General features: G+C 45.2%; 1 protein-coding gene across 3 annotated transcripts in view; it reads right to left on the bottom strand.

Annotated features, from left to right (window-relative positions):
- Positions 1-27,103, bottom strand: part of marf1 (meiosis regulator and mRNA stability factor 1) — a 55,630-nt gene that overhangs the window by 12,206 nt on the left and 16,321 nt on the right. For all 3 annotated transcript variants that reach the window (XM_084318040.1, XM_084318042.1, XM_084318041.1), the window contains exons 8-17: positions 22,471-22,989; positions 21,602-21,756; positions 19,751-19,912; positions 15,385-15,571; positions 11,845-12,023; positions 11,591-11,671; positions 9,398-9,637; positions 9,165-9,284; positions 8,836-9,017; positions 1,939-2,159 (exon numbers count right to left, since the gene is read on the bottom strand). In XM_084318040.1, coding sequence (XP_084174166.1) covers positions 1,939-2,159; positions 8,836-9,017; positions 9,165-9,284; positions 9,398-9,637; positions 11,591-11,671; positions 11,845-12,023; positions 15,385-15,571; positions 19,751-19,912; positions 21,602-21,756; positions 22,471-22,989 — 2,046 coding nt within the window. The remainder of the gene's footprint in view (positions 1-1,938; positions 2,160-8,835; positions 9,018-9,164; positions 9,285-9,397; positions 9,638-11,590; positions 11,672-11,844; positions 12,024-15,384; positions 15,572-19,750; positions 19,913-21,601; positions 21,757-22,470; positions 22,990-27,103) is intronic.

The raw sequence follows: 27,103 nt of genomic DNA, 5'->3' as shown, positions 1-27,103 counted from the left end.
AGTGGCTCCACCAGATCTGGAAACATCTTTATACAAAACTGGAAAGGGTGGGGGGTCAATGGAATATGACATCTGGGAAGGTGAGACAGGGAGGAATGGGGGTAGGGATATGGATAGGAAAGAAAGAGGGGGGAGGAATGATGGTAGGAAGGAAAGATGGGTGAGGGAGATCAAAGAGAGAGGGAGGGAAGGGAGTTTTATCTACCAGTATCCAGAATTACAATGAAGCTAAGTGACAAGGCCATAATGTGGTGAAGGACATTCTGGTGCTCGACAAAAGTCACAACCACGTGCACCGCACACAAACAAGAGATGTCAATTATGCTTAATTGAGATTGTGTTGGGTTAATCAATTACCCCAGCAAAGCATCAAGAGTCTGGAAGACAAAGTCATGTCCTTTGTGAAGGGAACATAATTATATTACATATTCTCATTACACACTTCAGTGGGTTAGAAGCAACAGCATACTGTGTTGAGCTGGACAGTGATGAGATTGAATCAATACGGTACGGCAAGGATGATGCAACAAATGACCTGGTAGCATCAGCCAGGAGTGGTTGCTTCAGACCATGTCCAAACACTCTCAATGATTATAGTTGTGTGCGTTAGGGACGGGCACGGTTATTCAAATATTCAATTAGTCTAAATTACGTTGGTATTCAGGCCAGAAAATGCGGCAACCAAACTTTTTTTTTTTGAACAAATGTTTTTATTTACCCTTTTTTAACATAAAACTAGACACACAAACTTTTATTTTGAAGGAAAAATTATTCTCACTTTTATATTGAAGGCAAAATCGCTATGTCAAAAGTGGTGCTGCTGCCCTGTATCTGGGTAAACTAAATGTATTCAATAGAATAATCAACTATGGGTATGCCTTCAAATTCCCATCCCTAGTGTGCAGCATGTACAGGCAGGTGTGCTAGGAATGGCACCACTAGTCGTTCTTCTTGTACATACTACAAGAAAGGCCAAGAGTATTGGTATTCTTGGAAAAACACGTCACTTGCTGAGCACTGAGGTTGCCACAATGTTATATTACTCTATGGTTTACCCATATATCAATTACTGCAATTTTGTTTGGGACCAAACATGAGCCCATATATCGTCTCCAGAAACTAGCTCTAAAAATAATCAGCTGTGTACAACGAAGTCATTCTTCTCAGCCTCTATTCCATAAGTTAGTATACTCAGTGTTTATCAAGTGAATCATCTTCAGACTGCTTGCGCATAGTTCTTTAAACGGAGCCCTTCCCCCTTTTTTTCATGACATGTTTGCCCACAATCACCAAATTCATAATTACCCCAACACGTAGTTCCTGTTTGCTTAGACCACCCCTTTCCCGCACTTCCCAATCTCAGTTTTGTTTACTCTACAGAGGGTCAAAAAGTTGTGGAACTCTTTGCCTCCACATATTTTGGAATGTTCTTCTCTGAAGTTCAAAATAGCACTGAAATCTCATCTCCTAGCTAGATCACCAATATTTCCCATGGGCTCCCTTTACAAACTGTGGTCTGATGGCTTGTTGTATTTTGTTATTGTATTTTCGTTTTATTATATAATCTTCCTGTCATTAGTTGTTTTCTCTATACCCAAAATCGTATTGGCATGGGTGCCTGTTTCGGTGTCTATGTAGCCCTGCTTGTGTGCGTTTGTTTGGGGGGGGGGGGGGGGGGGGGGGCATATTTTACCTTGATATAACATCAGTGTAATTTTGCTTCCTGGTGAATGCCACATGCAAGCCCCTAGAGGGCTTTTAGGCAATTCTCCTACACATCCCTTGTGGATTGTATTTTATTATATATGTAATTGTTTTTACATGTGTAAATAAAAAAATAATAAATTAAAAAAAAACTGTCGCTTTACATCTAGTCAAGCCCAAGAAAAGAGGGCAGGGTTTGAGATGCCAATCAACACCTAGTGTGTGTGTGTGTACCTGCAGGACATGTGGTACAGCCTCCAGCAGCTCCAGCAGCTTGGAGTAGCCGTAGTCGGAGACACGGCACTGCTTGGCAAAGTGATGGTGGTAGGAGGGGATGAACTTGCTAATAGGCAGGATGCAGGCTGGCCGGCTCTTCAGCAGGTCGATGATCTCCCGGCTGAACTGGATGAGCTGGGGGTTCCCCACTGGGCTCTTGCATCGCTGCACCCACGGCTCTGGGAAACATTTAGTTAAAGCAGACCCAGTTAGGACAACAGAATATTTATTTCAGGCCCATTGTTTATGTTCCAATTCTTGCGTTATGTGATCTGAAATAAATGCAATGCTATTTTGTAAATACCGTACTTTTCGGACTATAAGCCGCGGCTTTTCCCCCCATTTTTCGACCCTGCGGCTTATATAACGGTGCGGCTTATATGTGGACAAAACCCGAAAATCGAAATATTGCTTTTTTTACTGCATTGAAATGTTATTTATCTGTTCCCTTATTTACTTAATACAACTTGTAAATGAGTTAATTCTTGTTATTTGTCCGACAGTATTGTGTCCCAATGGGAGTCATTCTCTGTAGAGGTGGGAGTCATTCTCTGTAGAGGTGGGAACTTAAAGCTCAATATAAGAACGGCCATGCACCACCACCCACAGAATCGAGAAAGAGCAATCAATCTGTCAATCCTTTCCGTGTCCGGGCCGGGTGAGGTTTCCCGTGTTGAGTCAAATTAAGCCGCAGGCTCCACTCCTTACATATGGTAATTAAACATTAAAACACATGCGGCTTATAGTCCAGTGCGGCTTATATATGTACACATCATTCAATTTAGCTGCTGCGGCTTATAGTCAGGTGCGGCTTATAGTGCGAAAAGTACGGTAAATAATAATTGTGTAGCCTATTTTCTTCAAGCCTTGTATTCAAAACTCTCCACTAAGTTGTGCAGATAACATCAGAGAACATGTACCCAGAAACGAAAGTGAAAACGGAGGAAATGGTGAAGACAACTCCAGCGAGAGGAGTTCGACTTGTTTTGAAAGTGCAACATTTCAGATCAGTGCAGATGGTTATGTTTATTCTAGTGCTGTCAGGCGATTAAAAAAAGTAATCTAATTAATCACATTTTAATCGCATAACCATTTTAGACCCGATACTTTTTTTTATTATCCACTTTTTCTCCCATTTTCTATATTTTCTCCCATCCCAATTTCATATCATCCAATTCACGAACGCCGTTTCTTGCCTCCCACAAGCCGGCTGCAATGTGGACTAAGTCATACATAGCACAAGTCCCCTCCGGTACTTGAGGTAACAGCAGTCTCATCTTTTCACCTGCGCAGCTCGATCTCTCAGTGGCGAGGAGTAACGCGTGGGAGGCTCACGCTGCCCCCGACACTTCCTGATTCTACTGCGCAGGCGCACCAACCGACCTGTAGGAGTCGCTGTCCACAACGCCCGATCCCCACCCATCAGTTTCCCACCCCCTAATACGGCCAATGTGTATTAGTATGAACGACCAGCTAAACTGAAAGCAATGTGGAGCGCTGGGCTCGAACAGGCAAGCCCAGCGTCTCCGTCATTCGTGGCGAGCGCCTTGCCCACTACGCCACGTAGCCGCCCTATTATGTATTATACTTATGTATATTTAAATATAAACATTATCTGGCCAATGGCCACCATCCTAAGTAAATACCATCAAACTCCTCAGATGTCATCTGGTCTTTCCAAAGACGATATGGGACGTGCGCGCACACACACACACACACACACACACAGAAAGGGAGAATGGCTTAAATGGTTTTAGAGAGCTAATGAAGTTAAATGGTTATCATCATCAACTATCCAGTTCGTTCTTATAGTGCAACGTTTTTCTACTTAAAGGTGCCCCGTCTTATAAATTGCCTTTTCCAGTGTTTAGCATTGTTTTCTAGCAATGTGGGGTTGTACCAACACTGATTTGATGTGAAATCTCTAGCTACTCCCGTTTCTTCAGTTCAGCTCAGACAAGAACCTCCCCCACTGAACCAAGCCATTCAGAATTGACTCGCTATCCTACGTAGCAAGGTGCTGATCTGGTTGTAGTCACCGACCACAATTCGCTCAACAACGGAGCAGAGGGAATAATGCGGAAGCGGTCTCCCTGTCCCCGACAATCGCGAGGAGCCGCTCACACAGCGCACACGGAGCGATCTATCCTCCCTCTATCCAACTGCATTTTACACACAATCGCGAGGAGCCGCTCACACAGCGCACGGAGCGATCTATCCTCTCGCTCTCCCCCTCCACCTGCATTTTACACACAATCGCGAGGAGCTGCTCACACAGCGCACACGGAGCTATCTATCCTCTCTCGTTCGTTCTCTCTCTTGCATGCATCACGCTGTGTGGGTGACTGTCACTCAAAGCGCTTATGGGCAGAGCCCAGGCCAAAACAGCTTGAAAAACTGAAAGCAAATGTGGAGCGCTGGGCTCCAACAGGCAAGCCCAGCGTCTCCAGATTTCATGGCGAGCGCCTTGCCCACTACGCCACGTAACCGCCCTTTAGACCTGATATTCTATAATCATATTTCAAATGGCAGGTGTCCGGATGGCAGAATTCAGTACTGCATCTACAAAACCTTCCATTTATTCATTTGCTTAGATTAGATTATTAGATAATTTTCTTATAGTATTTTTGAGTTATTTTTCATAACGCGATAATTAGCTGTGTAATTAATTAATCTAATGAACACGATAAACTGACAGCCCTAGTTTATTCACACCAGCTGATTAGAAGTGAATGAGCGAAAACCAAACATTATACGATACAATTAAAAGGCACCCATCTACCTCGAGAGGTACCAGGCTACCAGCTCAGCACTACGTCATTTAGGAGTCTCTGAGGCACCGTGTCCACGCGTATACAGATATTTATACGGATAGTCCATGGAGAGATCCCTGCAGCCCGCCATCAGGTCAGATCATGCATGTATTGTATTGTAAATGGGGGGGTGAAAAACTGTACAAAAGCCATCATTGCGACATCTGCTTCAGGGATAAAGAGTTATGTGGGTCTAGGATCTATTTAGTATTGTATTTATAGCAGTTACCGCAATGGTTTGAATTGCTTCACTAATTTGTGTGGTAAGGGGGGAAAAAATCAATACCGCAGCTGCTCTAGTTCCATCACCTGTGAGCAATGTGCAGGTGGTTCATACCACACAACAATCATACTGTAGTCCCAGGAGAGAGGCTACATTGATTTCTGTCGATTCATCTCTGCAGTGTCAAGATGATCATACCAAATAAGAGGCAGATAAAGAACACTTGTTTTATCTATCTCCGACATCTAAGAAGGGAGATCCCCCCTTGAACGACCCTTCTAAGGTTTCTCTCCTCCACATTGCCTGTGGTGCATTTTTTCCTATTGCTAGTGTTGTGAAGGATCAGATTAAACCGAATATATATATTTATTTATGGATATATATTTAATAGTATTTGTATATCGTTTGATATCCCTTGTATATTCCTTGTACATATACACTGAATATCCCTTTAGTCTACTAACAGCCCATAATAGTTTCATTCTCTCATTGGACAAGAACTTGGCGCCAGCAGCCAAGCCCCTTGGTTCAAGTTCAATCGTGCCGACGAACATGTCGTTACTAGCCCCGGTTCCGCGTAGGAATACGTCTACCGAAATACGAATGGTACTATTTGTTCACAGCGCATATATATATGGCGCAAGTAAAGTAGAACTTTCTTTTAGTCCCTTAGCCCTTAGTTCTTTACCCTCCAACCTAGTGGCAAGACGTTAAGCCTCACCCACGATACACGTGTGGTGCAGTATGGTCAACTTGGCCTCAGAATGGCATTGAGACATCGTGTGGATTAATAGTTGAATTGTCATAGTTTGGCACTATACCGTCGAGTGGGACGTATTTCTATTAAGTTAATAATAGTCTATTATGTATGGTGCATCGTTCGGTTAGAGTTATAAAGTGAGCAGTACCCCCATCGTTTCCTCGCGTTATCTAGAGTCTTAACCAGGCTGGGCAGACCACGTGTGGTGCTTTCATCCGAGGAGTTCTGGGCCAGGACGAGTGGACCTGCACATTGGATTACCTTACCCGGACGACGGCGAGCCCTACACGGCTTGGATTATCTACTTGCTTTGGGTGCTTTGATTTATGCCATGGATAACAGCCAACACTGGTGAGTGTTGGAACTACCCCCCCGAGAGGAGTCCAGGTGAGACGGCGCTCTACCCCGAGTGAGGTCGCCTCACGTCTCTTCGTTGTGGACCGGCAGCTACCGTCTACAAGAGAGCCCAACGGTATTCATCTGTGGACCAAGGTTCTGTGGGCACCGTGTTCAGCACTCTGAATTCTCCCAAGAAATCGTTGGCCAGATGGGATATCGCCAGCGGCTCTCCTAACCCCCCCCCCCTACTGACTTACAACCAGCGGGACCCCCTTTTAGTGTATCCAGCTATAATCATTTAAGTACCATCGCTATAGTTCCCTAAAGAACCAGGTTGTATACTTGCTTCCTGCGTAACCAGAGATTGGACATTCAATGTTGATTTGCCTACGAATACTCATTTGCCTTACAAGTGCATTCAAATCATAAATGTCATTAAGTGAACGTTGTATATACCCTTTGCTATATAAAATATTCGATTTATACATTTGTGTGGACTTGGTTTCATGGTGGGAAAGTGTTCATCATATCTATATCATGTACTGTGTGGCCAGTAGTTAAAGTACATAATCGGTAGTGGTTTAATGATACCATACTTATCAATACAGTCAGGGAATTGTACCCCTCAGTTACAGCTAGGTTTTAGTGAGTTTTTCCTTACCTTCGTGTGGGCTATGTCTGGGAGTGTTGCCTTTATTTAAAAAATGGACTTTATGGCGTTTTTGTTTTGTTCTTGATTTATTGTGATGTTTCTTCTTGACTTGTTTAAAGAAGACGTGTCCGGCCCATGGGGACATTACAAATACATTTGATTTGTTGAAATTGATCATGATTAACTCTACCAGTTGATGAAATCAATGGTTTTAATTTTTGGTTATAACAAACTATAGATATCCGTTTAAACAGTGTTAAACTGAAAACGCTGAGACAGACATCTACTCTGGGTTTGTGCGTGTTGAACTTAAGAGATTGTACGAGGCACAGGCCCTGTGGGAGCGATAAGGTGCACCGAGGTCATCCGCAGAGGCTTTAACATCAACAAAGATAGCTAGCCCGTAGCAATGTCTGTATTGGGTCAGAGGAAAAGCGGCCGCAGTCGCTTAGTAACGAGACAGCAGAGAGAGAGAAAGAGATCGACATCGCGAGAGATAGAGACTTTGATACTTTAAGCTGTGGGTTCTTCCGGGTTCGAGGCAGACAAGCGTCAACAGCAAGACAGCAGAGATCCCCCCCACCCTCCTACGAGGCTGGAGGAGGAGCAGCCACGAGGACAGAGCTAGCTACAGGCTAACAGAACAGATAACAGGACAGAAGTCTATCTCTCTTGATGGTTGTGACCTATTAATTTAGTTTCTTCACCTTTCAAAGACTTAAACATTTGTTACATCTTGTACGAGTCTGTTTATGAAAATAAACATAACCATCAAGGAAAGAGATCACGTTTACAGTGTTAATTCTTCTGATTACGGATGTATCAACGGGGTGACAGCCAGTAAGATTGCCATCAAGCAGCAAATAACAAACAATGCAGACTTCACAGAAGGCCAGATCGACTGGTTGATAAGGTTGGAACCCCAAATCTAACAGTGTAATGAGGGCTTAAAGGGGCACTTTTCATTCAACTATTTATTTTGCACATAATCTCACACATCCAAAAACACTAGAAATGTAAAAGTGCCCATTTAAGAAATACATGAGCTCAAAGAGTCAAATCAATGTCTTTGCAGATTCTTCAAGGCTGTATTGGGAGCCGTCAAGGGTGCTGGTGGTTTAGTGTTTCTACCTACATTGGGTGCTGCTGGTAGCTTAGTGTTGCTACCTACATTGGGTGCTGGTAGCTTGGTGTTTCCACCTGCATTGGGTGCTGGTGGTTTAGTGTTGCACTTGCTATCTGCATTGGGTGCTGGTGTTTTAGTGTTGCTACCTGCATTGGGTGCTGGTGGTTTAGTGTTGCTACCTGCATTGGGTGCTGGTGGTTTAGTGTTATAATAATAATGCAGGACCTGCTCAGAGGTCTTTAATTGGCATTGGCTATTATCCACAACACACACACACACCGGAACACACACGCATGCATTGTCTGTAGGATCGCTGATGCGATTCGTTTCTGCGATTAACCCATCCCGTCGTCCTTCCCCCCAAGGGCAGCCGGGAGCAGACAGGCGTCAACGTGAGCCGCGCCAGGGGACCAATCCAAGTGCTCCTGTCCGTCTTCGTCAAGGACGCCACAGCGTTGGCGATCTGTTGTTGTGCATGTTTTTCCATTGGGTTTATCTTATCGCGGGGGAAACCCTTGCGAGCACGGGGAGAACATGCAAACTCCACACAGAAAGGCCTGAGAGATATCCCACCTGGGTACCTGGCATCATGGAAACCTGGTCCCCAAGCGGGAATCGAACCCTGGACCTTCTTGCTGTGAGGCGACAGTGTTAACCACTACACCACCGTGTTGCTACCTGCATTGGGTGCTGGTGTTTTAGTGTTGCTACCTGCATTGGGTGCTGGTGGTTTAGTGTTGCTACCTGCATTGGGTGCTGGTGGTTTAGTGTTGCTACCTGCATTGGGTGCTGGTGGTTTAGTGTTGCTACCTGCATTGGGTGCTGGTGTTTTAGTGTTGCTACCTGCATTTGGTGCTGGTGTTTTAGTGTTGCTACCTGCATTGGGTGCTGGTGGTTTAGTGTTGCTACCTGCATTGGGTGCTGGTGGTTTAGTGTTGCTACCTGCATTGGGTGCAGGTGGCTTGTTGTGGATCCACTTGATGATTTTGAAGCCGTTCTGGGCCGTGACGATGGTGATGCCGGGGATGCAGGTGATCAGGTGCTCCAGGGGAACTCCTCCCTCCATCGTCTCCTCCTCACCCAGCTGAAGCCGGCTGAACTCTGCTGCATAGCACTCTGGGAAACTGAGACAAAAATCATCACATTGACAAAAAAAACCATTTATTTCTGAAGTAGAAGTTTTGCTTATAGTGAAGAGCCACAAGTTACGAGGTAGAAGTAAGTTCTGCCTATAGCGAAGAGCCACAAGTACATTTTCTAACAATGGTTACCTAAGCAGAGGGAGAGTGCCTTCGTGTGACTGTAGTAGACTGTGGACCTGAGCAGCCAGTGCCTTCAGAGAGATCACCACAAAGGGGATTTTATAGGAGTCTGGGTCAAAGTCAGCCTCGCTGCAGATGTAGAAGAGCCAAAGAGTAGAGATGAGAACAGTAAGTTAGATCTGAGGGACGGATATCTGTCTGTTATCTGTCTGACGGATATCTGTCCGTTATGTATTGTGTACCTGAAGTTCTGCTGTGTGTAGTGGTGTTGACAGACAGGCTCGTGATACTCCAGCTCTTCAAACACCACCGGGCTGCCGCTGGCTGAGGAGCCGCCATCCTGGGACTGGGACGACCCCAGCGGGCTCTGTCGGGTCTGGCTGCTGGGCAGCAGGCACACCAGCCTGGAGCCGCCCTGCTCCCGGACCGCCACCACCTCCGGTAACTTGTATAGATCCCCCAGCACCAGCTTACGGGAATACCTGTGGGTAAAAGTGCGGGGGGTGATATAGCCACACAGCACAAGGATTCAATGTCCCCAATGACCATAATTTACTGTCAATAAATGTCAAACTAAATGAATGTGTGCAAAACAGTTTAGAGTTTTTGGATGTGTGTGAGATTATGTGAAAAATAAATCTGCATTGTTTTTTGGTGACGTGCCCCTTTAAGCTAAGGTAAGATTTTGTCTTACACAAATTGGGAATACACAAAGCACTTTACAATTTTTCCTCCTCACATTCACCCATTCACAGACACAACCATGTAAGGTGCCAACCAGCTCATCGGGAGCAATTACGGGGTCAAGTGTCTTTCTCAAGGACACTTCAATACGCTGCCTGGGAGGAGTGGGAATCAAACCGGGAACCCTCCGATTATGACTTCTCTACCTCCTGAACAACTGTCACCCACAGGCCAAAAAAAAAACTCAGCTCTGAACTAGGAAAACATCTGCACATGGCTCGCTGATAAACCATCATTACACTAAAGGCAAATCTTTCCTATGACAAAATGGCATCCAATGTAATCAAAAAAGTCAACCAACGAACTAGATTCTTGTACCGGATCTCCTCTCTGGTAAACAAGAATACCCTGAAGACTCTGGCAGGAGCACTCATTCAAGGGTACTATGACTATGCTTGCACCTCATGGTACCAAATCACCTCAAAGGCGCTAAAAACAAAATTACAAGCATCACAAAACAAACTGGTCAGACTACTGCTTGACCTTACTCCTAGAACCCACCTCACCCCTGCCCATTTTGACAACCTAGGATGGCTTAGAGTAGACAACAGAGTACAGCAACTTGCAATGGGCATGGTCTACAAGATACACTACACGACCAAGGTACCCATGTACATGTCAAAATACTTCCCAAAGGTCAGTGAATACCACGACCACAACACCAGAGGGAGCTCCACAAATCATGTTAAACCCAGATTCGGCTCAAACAAGGGACTAAACACTTTCGCAATTATGCCACATCAATGTGGAACGCCCTACCCACAGCTGTAAAGGAATGTAAATCACTACCCACTTTCAAAACCACTCTCAAAGAGCACCTACGAGAGACTGCAATTCGAAACTGGCCCCTGTAAATGTCCTAACCCAACCCCCTCCAATGTACAGTAAATGTCCTATTAAACCCAATAATACACGTGACCCTCTTCTTGGGACCAAGTAAGGTTACGTCGATAATCCAATGTACAGTCCCCCCCCCATCACCCCACCTACCCAAGCCCCCCTCCACCCCATCTACCAACCTCCTACCTACCAACCTCCTCCAATGTCTGTATGTAAAATCTGTATGTCATATATGTTATGATGAATTGAAAATGGGGGACCCTGATGTAAACAAGACGAAAGTCTCTCTCTGGTCTGCATCGCCTTAACAATTGTGTGTATTGAGCTGTACTGTACCCATTCTGGAATCTGTTAATAACATTTTTCAATCAATCAAAAGGGGAGGGGGAGAGATTAGAGCTATACTGCAAGATACTTTTGGCTCAGATATAAATTTTGATATTCAAGAGCTTAGATTTCTGATAACCGATATTAGGGTTTTCCCCTAGTGGAAACCCCGACGGATATATTTTCATTTAATTTCAACCTTTATTTAAAATCGTAAGCTTCTGAGGTTTCCCTCATTTACAGAAACGACGATTGTACAAAATGTAAACAGTACATAATACAAACAATATTCACAGAAAATTAAACACCAGAGTAAAGATTTTTTACTTTTAAAAGAATTAAAAAAAGATCAGCTAAAACAGTTACAGGTAGTCACACAACGGTCTGAAATCATACGTTTAAACATACCAAGGGAAGGGAGAACCTCCAATTTTAGAGAGTTGACGGACATTAGAGGCATCAAAGGAAAAAACTGACTTCTATATGCCGATATACTTATAGCTTGGGATGTAGTCATTACTTACTTCTTTTCATAGATCTCAGTGAACTTGAAGAAGGGAAGGCAGTTGGCAGGAGCATCCTGAAGAATACTGATGATCTCTGAGCTACATGGTGACAAGAGCAGAAATTCACCATCACAATCCAACCAGAACGAACCGCTGACCAACTCCAAATAAGGACATTGTACTATTAAGTCACAACGGTCAAAAACACCAAATCTCCAAATGTCCTGAAATACATGTTAAAATAGGCTTATTTATTTGTGTATCGCATGTACCTGAGCATGGCAAGGAGCTTGTTGCTGCTCCCAGTGATGAGAGAGACATGGATGCGCTTGCTGCCTATCTTGTAGCGGTGGAGGCCGCTGACGGCGCTGATGGCCTGCTGCAGAGAAAACATCTGGACCGTGGCCTTCAGCTGGTAGTCCGTGTGGGGGCTCAGGTCCACACCCTTAGCCTGGACCAAACACACCATACACCTTAGTGAGAAGTTCAAGTTTCAAGTTTCTTTAATAGTTGTCATACAGAAGTACAGAATACTTTTATACAAAATGCTTCTTACTGTTACGCTCCAGAGAGTGTGCAAGACAAGATAAGTATGAAATAAAATAACATAGTATAGCATGTAAATTAGAAGTAAAAAAAATGAGGTCAGTGTTCAGTATAGACATATGTACAATGTTCGATGCAGAATAGACGTAACTGAGTTACCATATAATATACAATATACTATGCAGTGTACTAATATACAATACTATATAGTGCAAGGCAGAAATGGGATGAGGTGCAATTTACAGTAGGTGTACGAGTTGTAGTGCAAATCCTTTATCAATAAATATAAAGTGTGTTTGTGTGATCTAAAGTGTGGAGAGTGGGTGCTGCAGTGTGTTGTTTGTTTAAGTGAGTGTGTGCGTGCGTGTGGGTGTGTGTGCTGTGTGCATTTGATGGTTGTTGCATAGTGTTTATTGTTCGTTTAGCAGCCTGATGGCCTGGGGATAGAAGCTTCTTCTGAGTCCTTCTGTGCTCGCCTTAAGACTCCGGTATCGCTTGCCTGACCGCAGCAGTTCAAAGAGGCAGTTGTTCGGGTGGCTGGAGTCCTTGATGATTCTCTTAGCCTTCCCCCTGCACCGCTTGTTATAAATGTTCTGGAGGGTGGGAAGCCCCCCTCCAATTGTGCGTTCGGCTGAACGTGTCACTCTTTGTAGTCTGCTACGGTCTTGTGCAGTGCTATTCCCAAACCAGGAGGTGATGTTACCAGTCAGGATGCTCTCTATTGTACATAAGTAGAAGTTCCTAAGGATCTTCTGACTGACTTGGAACTTCCTTAGGCGCCTGAGGAAGTAGAGGCGTTGTCGTGCCTTCTTCACAACACTGTCAATGTGTGTGGTCCATGTCAAGTCCTCGGATATGTGGGCTCCGAGGTACTTGAAACTGTTCACTCTCTCAACCGGTGCCCCGTCGATGCTGAGGGGGCTGTAGTCCTTGACCCCCGACCTCCTGAAGTCCACAATCTCCTCTTTTGTTTTGCTGACGTTCAGGGAGAGGCAGTTCTCCTGACACCACTGTGACAGGTTCTCTACCTCTTCCAGGTAGGCCCTCTCGTCGTTGGCAGAGATCAGGCCCACCACTACTGTGTCATCAGCAAATTTGATGATTGTGTTGTTGTTCCGCTGTGCCACGCAGTCATGTGTGTACAGGGAGTAGAGGAGGGGGCTCAGAACACAGCCCTGGGGGGCCCCTATGTTGAGCGTGATGGATGAGGAGGTGCAGTTGCCTGCTCTCACCACCTGAGAGCTATGGAAACTGTATTTAACATGTCCTCCACTGTGTCTGATGCCATGTGATCCTCCTGGTCTAGTCCACTGTGTGTGATCCTCCTGGTCTAGTCCACTGTGTGTGATCCTCCTGGTCTAGTCCACTGTGTGTGATGTCTCCTGGTCTAGTCCACTGTGTGTGATGTCTCCTGGTCTAGTCCACCGTGTGTGATGTCTCCTGGTCTAGTCCACTGTGTCTGATGTCCCCTGGTCTAGTCCACTGTGTCTGATGTCTCCTGGTCTAGTCCACTGTGTCTGATGTCTCCTGGTCTAGTCCACTGTGTGTGATGTCTCCTGGTCTAGTCCACTGTGTGTGATGTCTCCTGGTCTAGTCCACTGTGTGTGATGTCTCCTGGTCTAGTCCACTGTGTGTGATGTCTCCTGGTCTAGTCCACTGTGTGTGATGTCTCCTGGTCTAGTCCACTGTGTGTGATGTCTCCTGGTCTAGTCCACTGTGTCTGTCGTCTCCTGGTCTAGTCCCCTGTGTGTGATGTCTCCTGGTCTAGTCCACTGTGTGTGATGTCTCCTGGTCTAGTCCACTGTGTCTGTCGTCTCCTGGTCTAGTCCCCTGTGTGTGATGTCTCCTGGTCTAGTCCACTGTGTGTGATGTCTCCTGGTCTAGTCCACTGTGTCTGTGTGTGATGTCTCCTGGTCTAGTCCACTGTGTCTGTGTGTGATGTCTCCTGGTCTAGTCCACTGTGTGTGATGTCTCCTGGTCTAGTCCACTGTGTGTGATGTCCCCTGGTCTAGTCCACTGTGTGTGATCCTCCTGGTCTAGTCCACTGTGTGTGATGTCTCCTGGTCTAGTCCACTGTGTGTGATGTCTCCTGGTCTAGTCCACTGTGTGTGATGTCCCCTGGTCTAGTCCACTGTGTGTGATGTCTCCTGGTCTAGTCCACTGTGTGTGATGTCTCCTGGTCTAGTCCACTGTGTGTGATGTCTCCTGGTCTAGTCCCCTGTGTGTGATGTCCCCTGGTCTAGTCCACTGCGTCTGATGTCCCCTGGTCTAGTCCACTGTGTGTGATCCCCATGGTCTAGTCCACTGTGTGTGATGTCCCCTGGTCTAGTCCACTGCGTCTGATGTCCCCTGGTCTAGTCCACTGTGTCTGATGTCCCCTGGTCTAGTCCACTGCGTCTGATGTCCCCTGGTCTAGTCCACTGTGTCTGATGTCCCCTGGTCTAGTCCACTGTGTGTGATGTCTCCTGGTCTAGTCCACTGTGTGTGATGTCCCCTGGTCTAGTCCACTGCGTCTGATGTCCCCTGGTCTAGTCCACTGTGTGTGATCCTCCTGGTCTAGTCCACTGTGTGTGATGTCTCCTGGTCTAGTCCACTGCGTCTGATGTCCCCTGGTCTAGTCCACTGTGTGTGATCCTCCTGGTCTAGTCCACTGTGTGTGATGTCTCCTGGTCTAGTCCACTGTGTGTGATGTCCCCTGGTCTAGTCCACTGCGTCTGATGTCCCCTGGTCTAGTCCACTGTGTCTGATGTCCCCTGGTCTAGTCCACTGCGTCTGATGTCCCCTGGTCTAGTCCACTGTGTCTGATGTCCCCTGGTCTAGTCCACTGTGTCTGATGTCCCCTGGTCTAGTCCACTGTGTGTGATGTCCCCTGGTCTAGTCCACTGTGTGTGATGTCCCCTGGTCTAGTCCACTGTGTGTGATGTCTCCTGGTCTAGTCCACTGTGTGTGATGTCCCCTGGTCTAGTCCACTGTGTGTGATGTCCCCTGGTCTAGTCCACTGCGTCTGATGTCTCCTGGTCTAGTCCACTGTGTCTGATGTCTCCTGGTCTAGTCCACTGTGTGTGATGTCTCCTGGTCTAGTCCACTGTGTGTGATGTCTCCTGGTCTAGTCCACTGTGTGATGTCTCCTGGTCTAGTCCACTGTGTGTGATGTCTCCTGGTCTAGTCCACTGTGTGTGATGTCTCCTGGTCTAGTCCACTAAACCAAACCAACATACTACATACAGTTAACTTGTTGATGCAGTACTAGAAGTTCTAGAACCCACCCTGCCGTGTCGGGAGAAGATGTCGTGCAGCGTCTGCTGCAGCTCCTTCCGGGACATCCTGTAGTCCAGATTGCCCACCTGGATGTCGGCCCCGTCTGAGAAGGGCTCGGCGGGAGCGTCGGGACAGGGGCTCCGGGAGGGAGCCAGCAGGGGCGAGGAGCGGCTGGACAGGCAGGGCGACACGCTCCTTGGTTGCGGGAAGAGGAGGGTAAGAAAACAAACATGGAACAGTAGTTACATGGGTAGTTGTACCATGGACTACGCCCCAAAAGTGTGGAACACATTACCCCAACAATATTAGGGAAGCCAATACGTTAGACATTTTTAAAAAAGGGAGCTTAAAATCTCTTTACCAAAGCATTTGACTGACTTTACACTATTATACTGCTCTGTGATTATATTTCTCTGTGATTGACATTGCACTATTTCTCTAAGTTTTATTCCCCGTGTTTTTATTCCCTTTTATTGTATATATCCGAGGCTGGACATCCGTACTAGTCAATTAATGTTTTCCCACAGATAGGCAGGACGTTTTGGGACTGTGACGTGAGCAGGAAATGTGGAAGGCTTTACAGACCAAGTCTTTATTATTTTTATTCCCTCAGTTTTATTATCTTATTACTTTATTTTATTATTCAAAATTGTACTGTCTATTCAATTCTACTATTTTATTCCACTGCACTATTTTACTTGCTTTTTAATACAGGTTCGAAACTGTCAGGTATTAAACTGTGTGGGTATCAAGCATGAAAGACTGTCAGGCTTAAACATTTTTGTAAGACCCAGGCCTAGAACTGCGCCCTGAGAGAGGGAACTGTGACCCGAGAGGGAGGTTTGCCCTGAGTGAGAGGTTCGAAGGGTCAAAGTGGGTATCAAACAAGAGGGAAGACTGTGGATACCAAACAGAAGGTAAAGACGACTTTGAACTGTTAAACAGTAATCCAGAAGTATTTTATTGCACTGTAAAAAACTGATTTATAGTATGTCTGCAGTTTATGTGCTCATTTCATCATTCATGTCTTTTCTATTCTGCTAAAACTGAATCAAACCATAAACAAAGTGGCCTGTTGGGATGTTAAAAATGTTTTTTTTGTCTGCTCATTTTACCCTTGCTATTATTTTACTTATTTTTAAGTACATTTCTACGCCCCACTATCCGCTGGGTGCATAATATACTATGTGCTATCTGAAGAACATCGACTTGTTTAGTGTACATTTGTTGTGTCATGACTCATGAGCCATCAGTACAAGACAGTCCATTTCATTACAATTGATATCCTACGGACGTACAACTGATTAGTGTTTACTCTCGTCACTAGAAAATATCAAGATTAAGAGGAAACGTTCTGTTCCGATTGTAAAATTTGCACAGTCAGTCAGTGATGATGACTGTATTAGATGATGGATCGTTTGTCGCTTGCTCTGTACTCTCACCATCTTAATGAACCCTTTCACTACCAACACTACAGAAGGTTAACCTTTCACTACCACACTACAGATGGTTAACAGTCTGTAGTGTGGTAGTGAAAGGGTTAACCTTCTGTAGTGTGAAAGGTTTTACCTTCTGTATTGTTGCAGTGAAAGGGTTAACCTTCTGTAGTGTGGTAGTGAAAGGGTTAACTTTTTTTTTTTTTTTGGATCAAATATTTCTCTTTTCTTTTTTCCAACATGAAACAAAACATATCACAATACAACAACAACAATACATAAAAAGACTTCCCAAGACAGTAACTCAACACCACATGACAAGACAACAACTGATACAACTGTACAGTGATCATCCTAACATGGACACTCGCTCGTTCTCTCCCCCCCTCCCCCCGCTCACCCCAGGACCTCAACATGAGTCACACTCACAATACATCACAATACATCACTCAGCAAAAAAAAACAAGAATCAAAACAAACATTTCCAAACTTATATGCGTTCCCTCAACTTTGCCACTGTAGCCAACCAAATTACGATATCAGATTCCCTAACCCCTATAACACGTGCCGTGGATATCTCCAAATAGATCACGTCAAGGTAGGTGAGAAACCATACCTTTGGACAGAGTCTATCTGGATGAAACCAACGTGAGGCAATCAATTTTTTTGCGGCTGTGAGGCCGGCCAAAATGAGGTTCTCACACCTGTATAGAGGTCGGTAATTTAGAGAGATCATTCAGTAATAATACAGAAGGAGATGCAGGTATGGTTAGAGAGAAAATGTCTGAGAGCTGATATGTAACATTTCCCCAAAAAATCACAACAGGAGGGCATTCCCAGTACATATGCATAAATGTACCTGTGGCGCCATTTGGACACAAGGTACATAGAGAGTCAGGTCTGAGACCCATTGAATTCAATCGTCTAGGGGTTAAATAAGTCCTGTGAATAAAATGTAGATGAATCTGTTGGTGATCTGGGTTGTGTGAGGATAACCGAACATTTTCCCAGACTGCATCCCAATCAAAATCTACATCCAACTCCGGAACATCCTTTCTCCAAATCGTATCCAGGGGGAGCTCTTTATACGAGGTCATGAGTAAATGGCGATAAAAGTCAGAGACAAAGCCTCTCCATGTCTCCTTGTCATAAAATAACTTGTGAAAGCGGTGATGCACTAGTGGAGCATCCCATGGCACGCCATGAGCCTTCAGAGCTGCTCTTATTTGTAAATAAAAGAAAAAGGAGGTTCCGGGGAGATCATATCCGTTGGATATATCCTGGAAAGATCGGAGGCCAGAGTTATCAAAGATATCCCCCAATGTGTGGATGCCTTTCTTTTCCCATCTAGGATACCTAATCGGTTGGAGAAGATTGAGAAGATTGTTATTAAATAGAGGGGAATGCGTGTGCCATTGATGGCGGTTTGTACCCACTTTCTGAGTGTCGCGCCAAGTTTGGATCACATGTGTGATTAAAGGGCCAAATCTTAATTTACATTGTTTAATTGATATGTTGGTATACACAATATCCTGAAGTCTATATGGGGACACCAACTTCTCCTCCAATGGTCGCCAAGATACAGCTGCTTGAGCATCAAACCAAGTGATCAAAGGTCTCAGAGAGAAAGCCTGAAAATAATATTTAAAGTCTGGAAATGCTAAGCCCCCATCGAGTTTACTCCTTTGGGCAGTTGATCTCTTCAAGCGCGGGCGTTTATTGTTCCAAACAAATTTATACGAGGCAGAGTGAAATTTCTGCCAGTAACCAACAGGAGGAGGTAACGGGAGCATGGAGCTGATAAAGTTAATTCTGGGTAAAATATTCATTTTAATTATTGATGCACGGGCCTGTAATGAATTTTTTAATTTGGACCATCTGTTAAAGTCATTCGTAATCCTGTCACCCAAGCTGGAGTAATTATACTTTACCGTCTGGCCAATAGTGGGGAATATTTCAATCCAGAGACATTTAAAGTGCTCCACCATAAGCATGTTTGCCGGTAAGATGGTAGCCTTCGCAGGCTCATTAAGTGGAAGAAAAGCAGATTTTGGCCAGTTGATCTTAAAGGGGTAACATTCTGTAGTGTGGTAGTGAAAGGGGTAACCCTTTGTCGTGTGGCAGTGAAAGGGTTAACCTTCTGTATTGTCGCAGTGAAAGGGTTAACCATTTGGTAGTGAAAGGATTAACCTTCTGTAGTGTGGTAGTGAAAGGGTTAACCCTTTGTCGCGTGGCAGTGAAAGGGTTAACCTTCTGTATAGTCACCGTGAAAGGGTTAACCATTTGGTAGTGTGGTAGTGAAAGGGTTAACCGTCTGTAGTGTCTTGTGGCAGTGAAAGGGTTAACCTTCTGTAGTGTGGTAGTGAAATGGTTAACCCTTCGTGTGGCAGTGAACCCTCTGCTTCTATGATGAGTGTTGGGTGAGATGAGGCTTCTATGATGAGTGTTGTGTGCGATGAGGCTTCTATGATGAGTGTTGTGTGAGATGAGGCTTCTATGAGTGTTGGGTGAGATGAGGCTTCTATGATGAGTGTTGGGTGAGATGAGGCTTCTATGATGAGTGTTGGGTGAGATGAGGCTTCTATGATGAGTGTTGGGTGAGATGAGGCTTCTATGATGAGTGTTGGGTGAGATGAGGCTTCTATGATGAGTGTTGGGCGAGATATGATATTTTCATTTATAATGCAACCCCCAGCCAATTTTTACAACGTCCGGTGCGCAGCCCGGGGGAAAAAAGAATACGAGCCTCAAGAAGAATACGAGAGGAGGCTTCTACGATGAGCGTTGGGTGAGATGAGGCTTCTACGATGAGTGTTGGGTGAGATGAGGCTTCTATGATGAGTGTTGGGTGAGATGAGGCTTCTACGATGAGTGTTGGGTGAGATGAGGCTTCCATGATGAGCCTCGGAAATGAACACATCTTCCTTCAGTGTCTCACCTGGAGGACCAGGAGCCCTGGGAGAGGACCAGGGGGCTGAAGCTCCTGTGGAGGTTCAACTTGCTGAAGGCTGAGGGCGTGCTGACCTGGAACTCCCCGGAGCTCCTGTCCACTCGCTCCAGCGGAGACTCTGCAGCACTGCGTGGGCCGGAACACTCTCTCCTAGCAAAATAACAGGACAGAAGACGTCTTTATTAGAATGTAAAAATTGGTCATTTTCACTCCCAGGTCAATTCATCATAGCAGCACCCAGTGAACAGAAAGACTGTTGAAATATGGTCCAAACGGTTGGACCATTTCAACAACTTTGGTTTTTGCCAAATAAGTGACCAGGATTTTCTGTATAGGTAATATAAAATGCTTCAGAGTAATTTGACCAGTCATTATTCAAGGGGGCAGACAACAGTTTTTGATTAAGGATAGAGTTTACTGACAATGACATGTTGCAACATGGAGAGATCTAGGTTACAGCAATGGCCCTAGACCCGATCTCTGTAGAATTGTATAAAAGGAGAGTAGACAAAACAAGTGGAGCATTGACATACATAACATGATACGAGATATCTGGAATCACAGATATGTACAGATTAGGGGTGTAACGGTATGTGTATCCGTCCCGCGACTTCACAGTATGGATGTCACGACTCGGTACATCCAGCCATACGACGAATACGTCTCATACGACACTAGGTGAAACTAGGGTTGCACATTTTTACAAATGTATGCTCAATATCTTTACTTTACACTGGCTTACTAACAGTCTTAACACAGAAGGTCATTCATTTATCGTTGCATATCAAGCTTGGATTGCCACATTTAGATGAATAAAATGTTGAAGCTTGTAAAGGCATGAACAAGCCGACAGAACAAATGAACGCGCACTCTGCTGTTTCTCCCCTCCTCTCCTCCCCTTACCTACAGGTGTCACTGAAACAAAACCAACCATGAATGATACAGTATGTTTGTTGTAACACAGCATATACAATAGGCTGAAAATTTTCATCGTTTTCTTGTTCGCCTAATAATGTTATGGAAAGACACACACCTCCGCGCTACTTTCCAGCTGATCCACACAAAAAAAAGAAAAAAAAAACACGCAAACGTACTTTTGTTGATCTGGACTGGTCCTTTGAGCTCCTCTACAGTCGAGCTGCTACGGTGTTTAAATCCAAACATTGATAAATCCTCTCATTGTTGTGTAACATGGCATCTCTTCTCTAGTCTTTCTCTGCGTCACGTGAAGTAAAATCTACTCTAGAAGTGAAAGTGAAACTATAAAACGGTGGGGGCAGTAGGCAATTAATTTACTCAAGTGGATTCCTGAACACAGAATGACACTGTTATCACTGACTGACTACCGCAGCAAGCAAGTATAACTTAATAAATTATTATATATAATAATAACAATTATAAATATATAATAATCATAAATATTGTTTTCCTGTGTACCGAAATCGTACCGAACCGTGACCCCAAAACCGAGGTACGTACCGAACCGTGGCTTCCGTGTACCGTTACACCCCTAGTACAGATATATCTGGAATAACAGATATTATGTACTACAGAGATATCTGGATAATGATGTATACTTATGAGAAGGTGTGTGTGCAAGTTGAATGTTATGTGTAGAGAGAGTGAGAGGGGGTAGTGTGTTTGTGCATGTTAGAAAGAGAGAGAGAAGTGTGTTGGTAAATGCCCTGTCAGTAAGTAAAATAAAATGACATACCATCGCTCGTCGGAAGACCTAAAGTAAATGTCATTATATGTTAATTTGCCTGGCTGTGATATGAAGCGAGCAAAGCGTAGCGGTACATATTACAGCCAGGAACAGACATCATTCACCCAGCTTACCTCCTCCTGAACATGGACTCTCCAACGAGGCCAGGTCTGGGCGGCTGCTGCAGGGAAACAGCCTCTCCATTACTGTGTGGGGAGGAGGAGGGGGAGCGGCCTTTCTCCAGATGGTGGTAGCCCATCTTGAGTTTGGCCTCCGCACCGCCCTGCTCCTGGACCAGGCACAGGCAGAGAACACATGTCAATAGGACACATACAGCATACAGGGGGGGACGGACGGACATGACATTAAGAGTTTGAAGCTGAAGAGGGAAAGTTCTAAGAATGACATGAAGAACTATGTAAATGTGAACAGATTGATCACGGGATTGATTGATTCATGGGATTACACTCCAGTCCCCTCTCCCCTTCAGCTCTGTTTGATACAGACAAGCAACATACAAGCAGAAATAACGAGAGCAAGCAACATAACATACAAGCAGAAATAACGAGAGCAAACAACAAGGACATTACAGCCAACAAAGGACAACTTCCTCCCCGTAAGAAACTGGATAGCTGAAGTCGCACAAACAAATGGAGGCAGGCTGCAGTCACAAGATTAGGTTACAAAACAGAGGGAGATGGAGCACAAAACGTATAGGTGTGCTGATGTATTGAGACACTGAATAAAAGCAAAAAAGCAAAAAGGGCTAAGCAAAGCACAGGGAATGAGGTACTGCTAAAGACTAACAGGCAACATGCTATTAGCACATGCAGGGGTTATGCAAACAAGGGAAGAATGGCAAGAGGCTACAAGCTGTAGTATGTTAGAGCAGCGATTAGAAGCACATACAATAAGCAGGGGCAGAAGCTACTGTACATGGTAGCTTTGGCAGGGTTAATGGGCAATGCGGGTTAGGGAAGCAGGCACCGTTGAGGCTGCTGACCTGAGGGGGCTCGCCTGGGGCTGGGATACCACCGGGAGACCCACTGCAGCCCCTCCGAGGGCTGTAGGGCCTTTCAGGCACAGGGCCGGAGGTGCGACAAAGGCGGGCTGCCCGCCGTGGCTTCCTGGGGGACCTAGGCTTCTCCAAGGGTAGAAAAGAGGACAGGGAGGTGCGAGGGAGGAGCAGAGGAGGATCCTGGGTCTGATAGGGCTGGGGCAGAGTCTGAGGTGGGGGCGGGGAACGGAGCGACTCGGGCTCGGGACTCGTGTCGTCTTTGGGCCGCGGGGAAAAGGAGAGGGAGATTCGATAGCCAAACACATCCTCGTTCTCCATGCGCCGCTGGGCACGCTCAGCCGCCTCCAGGCTGCTAAAGCGGAGGACCGCCACGCCCGGAGACACGCCCAGCACCTTGCCGCCGCAGTTGTCCGACAGGCGGCGAAGCCTGAGCTTCACGCCGTTGCGGAGGATCTTGTCGCAGTTGATGGGGAGGTTGTGCACATAGAGGAGGTTGAAACTGGGCTGGGGAGGGAGAGACAGCGCGCCGTTCTGGGTTTGGGTTCTTTTAATTTTACAAACTTAAAAAAGAAATGCAAGGCAAGCAGTGATCCCCATTTAGTGCCTCTTAAAATGCATGCACAGTTTATAATGTGCAAAATTCTCAACTTCAAATTGAATGACGTTTAAGATTTTTTTAAATACATATACAAGGAAGTATAAATACATATACAAGGAAGTATAAATAATACAGTATACATTTAGTCATTTAGCTGACTCTTTTATCCAAAGCGACTTACAAGTTCTGTACGACAAGACAGCAAGAAGGGTACAGCTCTATCAGCTGAGTAAAGATTTTCATCAAAGTGTTGCGTGTTACAGTGTAGGTTATTACAATGTATATTAATTAGGGATGCACTGCTGCCGATATGAAAGATCTTGGTCGATACAAAAAAAAGACTAGTATTTAGGCCCTAGGCCTATCTATATCAGCCAATACAGATAGTTGGTTGTTGCCCATGTTTGTCAATTTCTCTTTCATCTGCCTAAACATTTCAAGGAACACAATTTAAATTAGGCTACACAACCTCCAAGTGATATAGCACTAGCTAGCTACCACTGCTGCATTTAGGCTTCAATGCTTACACCTCCACAATCAAACTTTTGACTCAAACAGCAAATAATAGGAGAGATAGTGAATTTGAAATTATTTCCAAAAGCTGTTCAACCAATTTGAAAATATGACAATGTAGGCCTTGCCCTTGAATCTATACAAGCCTAACCATAGCCTAAGCCAGTGTTTCTCAAAGTGGGGGGCGCGCCCCCCAGGGGGGGCACAGAGGCATGACAGGGGGGCCTTGAGATTTAAAAAAAAAAGTGCTATCTGTTGCAGCTGCACTGTTCTCCATGAAAATACCATTTCTCAAAATCTGAAAATCATTATTTAATAAAACACAGAAAAGGATCACCAAGTTATTCTGGATAAAAAAAACCTTTACAGACAACATTGAGACAAAGCTTCCTGACACATCTCCATCCAAACTCTTTGAAGAACTCTTTGAAATCTCATCTGATACCACCTGGAGAGCTAGTTTCAGAGTGTGGTGCTGAGTACCAAGTATCTCATGATGCAGCAGTTAAGGTGTGTTGATACCATTCAGCACCACATACAGTATCTGTGTGAAGCTGGCTTTTCATCCATGACAGCTCTGAAAACAAAATATAGGGCCAAGTTGAGCCTTGAGGATGACATGCGTGTTGCCTTGTCAAAGACTGACAGCAATAAAGACTGTTTGCTTATTTCCTATGTTCGCTTTGTAAATTGATTCCCAGTCACTGAGTGAAGATCTGCTGCTTTGCAAATATGTCAAAAACAGAGCGACAGCTGATGAGCTCTTCAAAATGATTGACAGTTACCTGACAGAACATGGACTGAAATGGGAGAACTGTGTGGGCTTTTGCTCTGACGGTGCGCAGGCCATGGCAGGGAAAAGGAGGGGGCTACAGGCACTCATCAAGGGGGTCTCGCTAAACGCGCAATGGACGCACTGTAAATTCACAGAGGCGCTAGCGTCAAGACAGTTGATGTTACAAGATGTCTCTATTTTTTTAAAAGCACAGTCTTTGAGTGTGTATTGGACTGTATTGTTATGTTGTTGCACAATTGCACAGTTGTAAAGTGGTTGCACAATTTGAAAGGTCACGATATTGGTGTTATTTCAATAAATTTAAACATGGCCCATTTCATGACTATTTTGTTGGGGCGAGGGCCCAAAATATTTTGGTCCGCCAAAGGGGGGCCTGACAGAAAAAGTTTGAGAAGCACTGGCCTAAGCTAAGGTAATAGACCTGCTGTTCTCACTACAGGTCTGACATTAAATGATACGATGAATAAAACACAAGATATAGCTACAGCTGAATATGAACATAGCTGCTGGACCAGTGGAAGGACACCAACAGTCATACCCCTCTTCACATAGGCAGGGTTGGCAATATATAGTTACTACAGGTCCGACTGTACATTAAATACAGGGCTTGACATTAACTTTGAGCCAAGTGGCTCAGATATTTTACTTGTCCGAAAGCTAAACTTACTTGTCTGAAATGTACTATAAAGGCCTAAAATACAGAGATTTGGACAATTATTATGATTTAATAACTAACTTGTGTGTGGAGTATACTGTATGATCAGTCCTCCAGCTCATCTTCACTCCCCATCAGCACCAGCTCATCTTCCTCATCTCCCCTCTCGCTTAAACCCTGGTCTACGCTAGGGCTGCACGATTTTGGAAAGATATCTAATTGCGATTTTTCGGACAGATATTGCGATTGCGATTCAATTTGCGATAAAACAGCCCAACGGAGGTTTATTGTAAAATGCGGCTTGCATCTGGCCTACGTGGTGGGTCTGCTTGGGACACAGAGCCTGGAAATGTTTCGTTTTACCTGGGAATCGATACCGGTACCCAACGGTATCTTTTTTTCTGTACTTTACTCTCTCTCTGAAGTCTAAACTTCACAACACACAATCTAAAACCCCTCCCTACCTCCCTCTCCCAAAAAGTTCCTACAACAATTTTTTTTATGTTGCATGATCATGTATACATTTATTATGTATTATACTTTTTTTTTTATCCACTTTTTCTCCCATTTTCTATATTTTCTCCCATCCCAATTTCGTATCATCCAATTCAACCCTCCCCGGTCACGAACGCTGTTTCTTGCCTCCCACAAGCCGGCTGCAATGTGGACTAAGTCATACATAGCACAAGTCCCCTCCGGTACTTGAGGTAACAGCAGTCGCATCTTTTCACCTGCGCAGCTCGATCTCTCAGTGGCGAGGAGTAACGCGTGGGAGGCTCACGCTGCCCCCGACACTTCCTGATTATACTGCGCAGGCGCACCAACCGACCTGTAGGAGTCGCTGTCCACAACGCCCGATCCCCACCCATCAGTTTCCCACCCCCTAATACGGCCAATGTGTATTAGTATGAACGACCAGCTAAACTGAAAGCAATGTGGAGCGCTGGGCTCGAACAGGCAAGCCCAGCGTCTCCGTCATTCGTGGCGAGTGCCTTGCCCACTACGCCACGTAGCCGCCCTATTATGTATTATACTTATGTATATTTAAATATAAACATTATCTGGCCAATGGCCACCATCCTAAGTAAATACCATCAAACTCCTCAGATGTCATCTGGTCTTTCCAAAGACGATATGGGACGTGCGCGCACACACGCACACACACACACACACACACAGAAAGGGAGAATGGCTTAAATGGTTTTAGAGAGCTAATGAAGTTAAATGGTTATCATCATCAACTATCCAGTTCGTTCTTATAGTGCAACGTTTTTCTACTTAAAGGTGCCCCGTCTTATAAATTGCCTTTTCCAGTGTTTAGCATTGTTTTCTAGCAATGTGGGGTTGTACCAACACTGATTTGATGTGAAATCTCTAGCTACTCCCGTTTCTTCAGTTCAGCTCAGACAAGAACCTCCCCCACTGAACCAAGCCATTCAGAATTGACTCGCTATCCTACGTAGCAAGGTGCTGATCTGGTTGTAGTCACCGACCACAATTCGCTCAACAACGGAGCAGAGGGAATAATGCGGAAGCGGTCTCCCTGTCCCCGACAATCGCGAGGAGCCGCTCACACAGCGCATACGGAGCGATCTATCCTCCCTCTATCCAACTGCATTTTACACACAATCGCGAGGAGCCGCTCACACAGCGCACGGAGCGATCTATCCTCTCGCTCTCCCCCTGCATTTTACACACAATCGCGAGGAGCTGCTCACACAGCGCACACGGAGCTATCTATCCTCCCTCGTTCGTTCTCGCTCTTGCATGCATCACGCTGTGTGGGTGACTGTCACTCAAAGCGCTTATGGGCAGAGCCCAGGCCAAAACAGCTTGAAATCTTGAAGTGGAAAAATGCTGCTTTAGGGCTTGTGTCCATAGCGGAAGTTTTTCAAGGCGGACCGCTTTGAAAAGCAAAAAGAAAAAAAGCTCAGAGTGTTTTCCTGAGTCTCGCGACTGCCGCGGCTCCCCCACTTGCTCTATGTTGATTGGTCGGTCGGAAAAAGTTACCCTGATGAGCGCGCTCCTCTCCAAAAGTTGAACTAGTTTCAACTTT

Source organism: Notolepis coatsorum, assembly GCF_963971535.1.
Source record: "Notolepis coatsorum genome assembly, chromosome: 7".
In the NCBI taxonomy this organism is placed as follows: domain Eukaryota; kingdom Metazoa; phylum Chordata; class Actinopteri; order Aulopiformes; family Paralepididae; genus Notolepis; species Notolepis coatsorum.
The sequence above is the reverse complement of the archived record's forward strand: the minus strand, read 5'-3'. Positions and strand labels throughout refer to the sequence as shown.